Below are 4,278 nucleotides of genomic sequence, written 5' to 3'. Positions count from 1 at the left end.
TCCGGGACTGCTGAACACCGGCAGATGCTCATGTAAACAAGCTTGCCCACCTGCGAACTTCCAGGAACAGCGGGCGGCCTTCACACTTGATGGTTGGTTGGCTGGTTCAGGGGCCGGCATTGGGACAGTGTTTGGGAGCTTGATCATTGGCTATGCCAGGTGAGTTTGGGGGTGGCCTAGATGGCGAGTGGCATCTCCTACCATAAATTCCACCCTATTTGAGGGAAGCCTCAGCAAGAGGAGCTCCCTCTAACTTTGGGTTGATTTCGTCTACCTCCTGCTTTTTCCAGTGACCTCTGGATCAGAATTTAGGCTTCCACAAATCACTAGGGCTGGAATTGCCGCAAAGGCGTTGGCTCTTCCAGCCTCTGGAAAAAGAATTCGCGAGATTTCAGCCGTCCAGGGGAACTCCAACCTGAATACAAATCCCAACATGCAACGCGCCCTAAGTCCCGAGAGTCCGAATGAAGGCTCGGGTCCAAGGTCATGTGTCTGTCTGCGTAAGGCGTCCGGTCGTCTCTCCCCCGCCTTTTTCTACAGCTTCCACCTTGGCCGCCATTTTGTGTGGGGGGTTATGGAACCTCTGAGTTCCGCCGACTCTATGGGGGAGCATTTCAGGGATTGACCAATCGAAACCAGATCTCGGAGGAAAATCCCGCCTTTACCCGGATGGAGGCGGGAATTGCCACGAAGCTCCTGTGGAGAGAGAGGAAGAAGTTGCCGGAAACCAATAAGAAAGGAGGAAATCGAAGACATTAGCCAATGGGAGTGCGGGAGTTTGCGGCCAATGAGAGTAGGGCGACCTCGGGACACGTGGGTGGAGGAGCCAAGCGCTGAGACTTCGAGCTAAAGCTGGGAGGTGAGTCAGTCACCTTGAGCCGGGCGACAGCTGTGGTCCGAGCAGGGACAGCAGGGCAGTGGAGTGCAGGTGACTTGGGGCTGAAAGCCGGCGATCGGCAGGGGTGAGGGCAGGGCTGTGTGGAGGGGCATTTGCCCACGGGGCCTGGAGAGGCGATGCGCGTCTGTAGCCTTAACAATGTTAATTACCAACGGTAATGAGCGATTAACTGTTCCAGCCAAGGTGGCCGAGGACAGCTGTGTAAAATGGGCAAGAACCTGCCCTGCATCTACCCAGTATATGCCTCCGGTCTTCCTGGGAGACCATCTTCTTTGGCAGTCTTTCCCTCCTGGGGCTCTGGCCTTCTTTTCTCCTCTCCGAATCTCCGTGACCTTATTTTGCAGACCCACGGTGATGAAAGTAGTGGGCCGGGAAGTCTGTACTCTCCCTCTGACCTCTAATGCCCTCCTCAGCTGGGGCGCGGTGCGAGGAAGAGCGTGGTCCAGGGAGGGCGAGCGAGGTGAAGGGGACAACCAGAGGTCACCACTTTAAGCAAACAGGCAGTCAGTGGCTGTTTTTTTTACCCCCTTTGCAGACTGAAAAAATGCAGACCACTGGGGCACTCCTCATTCCTCCTGCTCTGGTAAGCTACGGCTCTGGGGTGGCGCGTAGTGCCAGGTGTACGAGCTGGCACTGTTTAATGAATGAGCTGAGAGGAGCATGGCATCCTAATGAGACTGGCTCTTTGGGAAGGCTGTAGGATGTGATGCAGTTAACCCGTTTTATCTGGGCCTGTAAAACATGTTATCTTGGCTTCGGAATGTGGTCAGAATCTGGATCTGACCTTTACCCACAGTCTGGTGTGGCCATAGCCAGACAGCTCACCGAAGCAGTTATTCTCAACTTTGCACATTGGAATCATCTGGCGAGCTTTTCAAAATCCTGATGCCCAGGCTGCATGCTATGGGGATGGGATCCATGCATCTGTATTTTTTTTTAGAATTTCCCAGGTGATTTCAATGTTCAGCCAAGTTTTAAACTGCTACATTATAGCTCTTGAAATATTTCAAGAAAGCTGTTAATGACTGTTTTAGGCTTACTGGCCCACTTCTCAGGGGGTGTAACAGTGAGTACATTTTAGCAAAAACAAGATTTCCCCCTTCTGATTCCTTTGCTGATCTAGGTACAAACTCCTCCTGTATATAGTTTGATGTTAGTGTGGGTTCTTGTTACATTCTGGGATACTTCTTAGGGCTGTATTCACAGAAGTAAACTGTGGTACCTGGTTTTAAATGGGAATGTGGACATTGCTGACTGTACCACTGTCTGGAGACAGCTGTCGCTGGTGCAGGCATACCTGATAGAAACAGGAATACATTAATTGACCTTGAAATACATCAGACTTTTTTCTAATTATAATTGTAGTCACTTTTGACCGAAGCTCAGCTGTTAGGGTTTTTTCCCTTGCTTGATTTGGGTGTGTCTTTCTGATTTTATAGATGCGCTGTTGTACCAGGAGTCTAATCAGGCCTGTGTCTGCCTCCTTCCTGAGTAGATCAGAGACTCCATCTAAACAGGTAAAGGAGTCTGGGCCCTCTTAAGAATTTCCTCAGGCGGGGTCCTTCAAATTAGTTGCGTTGCATTTGGGTCAAAGTGGGAGGACAGCTAGAGACCCTGTGGTGCTTTAATACTTGTAAGTATCCCCAAAGTGAGCTTTGTAGTTAAGAAACTTGCAAAAGTGGGGTTTCCTTAACCCACGGAATATCCCTAGCCCTGTCTGAAAACATACCCTAAGGCTAACTCCCAGCATGCTCTGTAATCCAGCATTCTGCATTTGCCAGGCAGTTTGCCAACAGCTTCAGAGCTCAGGTGGGTGGGGCACAGGATTAGAGTCAGCCACCTGCCCTTGCACCCCACTATCTCCTTGCTCTCTCTTCCCCTCTCCCTCTCTTTCTAGCCTTCCTGCAGCAGCTCCCCACTCCAGGTGGCCAGCCGGGAGTTCCAGACCAGTATTGTCTCCCGAGACATTGACACAGCAGCCAAGTTTATTGGTGCTGGAGCCGCCACAGTTGGTGTGGCTGGTTCAGGGGCCGGCATTGGGACAGTGTTTGGGAGCTTGATCATTGGCTATGCCAGGTGAGTTTGGGGGTGGCCTAGATGGCGAGTGGCATCTCCTACCATAAATTCCACCCTATTTGAGGGAAGCCTCAGCAAGAGGAGCTCCCTCTAACTTTGGGTTGATTTCGTCTACCTCCTGCTTTTTCCAGTGACCTCTGGATCAGAATTTAAATATGTCTCCAACCTGGCTCACTTACACTTACTGTGTTGGTACTCTGCTTGCCTGTGCAGATCCCCAGGACCTAGGAGGCTAGACCCTCCCAGTTTCAACACTCTCCATTTTCCCAGCCTACCTGTATCCACACCACCCATGCCCTCACTCCTTCCTTTCCCTGGGCTGGCGTCAATCTCTGTCCCTGGCAGGAACCCGTCTCTCAAGCAGCAACTCTTCTCCTATGCCATTCTGGGCTTTGCCCTATCTGAGGCCATGGGACTCTTCTGTTTGATGGTTGCCTTCCTCATCCTCTTCGCCATGTGAGGCTCCGTGGGGATCAGCTACCCGTCCTTGCTGCTTCAACTCCAGGCCGTGACCAGTGCTGGAGTGTGCTAAGCTTTACCATTAAACACCACGTTTCTCTAAACCCATATGCTGTGCCTCTGTCCTTTGCCCTTTGGGAGGGCCTTGGTGGAAAGGTGGGACAGGGAAAGTGGGATTTCAGCCATGGGTGATTAGGAATTTCTCAGGGCTGAGAAACAGCACACTGCCATGACTGTAAGCACATGGAGGGTTCTCTGTCTCTCAGGGGGGAGCATGGACTTGTCTAAGTAATGATAATTGGTGCTTTTTTTCCCCTTCAAATTTGGTGATAATGTGTAACATTTTTGAGGTGCTTAATTTCTACCATGCTCTGTACCAAATAGTTTACATTTGTTATCTCAACAACCCTGTGAAGTTTAAGTACAGTGATTATATCCATTTTGTAAATGAGGGAACTGAGGCTTAGGAAGCAAAATAACTTGTCCAGCATCACAGTGCTGGTAAGTGGCAGAATTGGGGGTTCCCCCTCAGGTCAGCTGAAACCTGCTGTGCTGTCCCATCTCTTTTCATTTTGGCCACATAATTGTGGTGGCACAGAGGGGGAAACATCGCAAAGAAGTTGCATAGCATGTTCGGTCTCTGCCCGAATTTGGCCCCCATGTGTAAGTTTCATTTTCATTTTCAATTAGCCTTTCTTAGAGTGCCTAAATGTTCTTGAACAAAACAGATGAGCTGCAGTCGCTGTTCTTGAAGAATTTATAAGCTTAGCTTTTCTGGGGATAAAAAGGGAGTTTTGAAGGGATGAGCCAACTAATAAATTGCTTGGAGAGCTTCACTGAACATC

The 4,278-nt window shown here is 50.2% G+C and overlaps 1 protein-coding gene across 2 annotated transcripts; it reads left to right on the top strand.

Moving 5' to 3' along the window:
• The first annotated feature begins 758 nt into the window (after window positions 1-758).
• Window positions 759-3,541, top strand: ATP5MC1 (ATP synthase membrane subunit c locus 1). Of its 2 annotated transcripts, none has more exons than XM_036879826.2 (5): window positions 759-859; window positions 1,434-1,481; window positions 2,338-2,415; window positions 2,796-2,974; window positions 3,320-3,541. In XM_036879826.2, the coding sequence occupies exons 2-5, from the start codon at window positions 1,443-1,445 to the stop codon at window positions 3,432-3,434; spliced, it is 411 nt and encodes a 136-aa protein (XP_036735721.1). In that variant the 5' UTR covers window positions 759-859; window positions 1,434-1,442; the 3' UTR covers window positions 3,435-3,541. The 2 variants fall into 2 exon arrangements, with proteins under 2 accessions (XP_036735721.1, XP_036735720.1); XM_036879825.2 differs by having other exon boundaries at window positions 792-928.
• The last annotated feature ends 737 nt before the right edge of the window (window positions 3,542-4,278 follow it).

Source organism: Manis pentadactyla, chromosome 4 (assembly GCF_030020395.1).
Source record: "Manis pentadactyla isolate mManPen7 chromosome 4, mManPen7.hap1, whole genome shotgun sequence".
In the NCBI taxonomy this organism is placed as follows: domain Eukaryota; kingdom Metazoa; phylum Chordata; class Mammalia; order Pholidota; family Manidae; genus Manis; species Manis pentadactyla.
The sequence above is the reverse complement of the archived record's forward strand: the minus strand, read 5'-3'. Positions and strand labels throughout refer to the sequence as shown.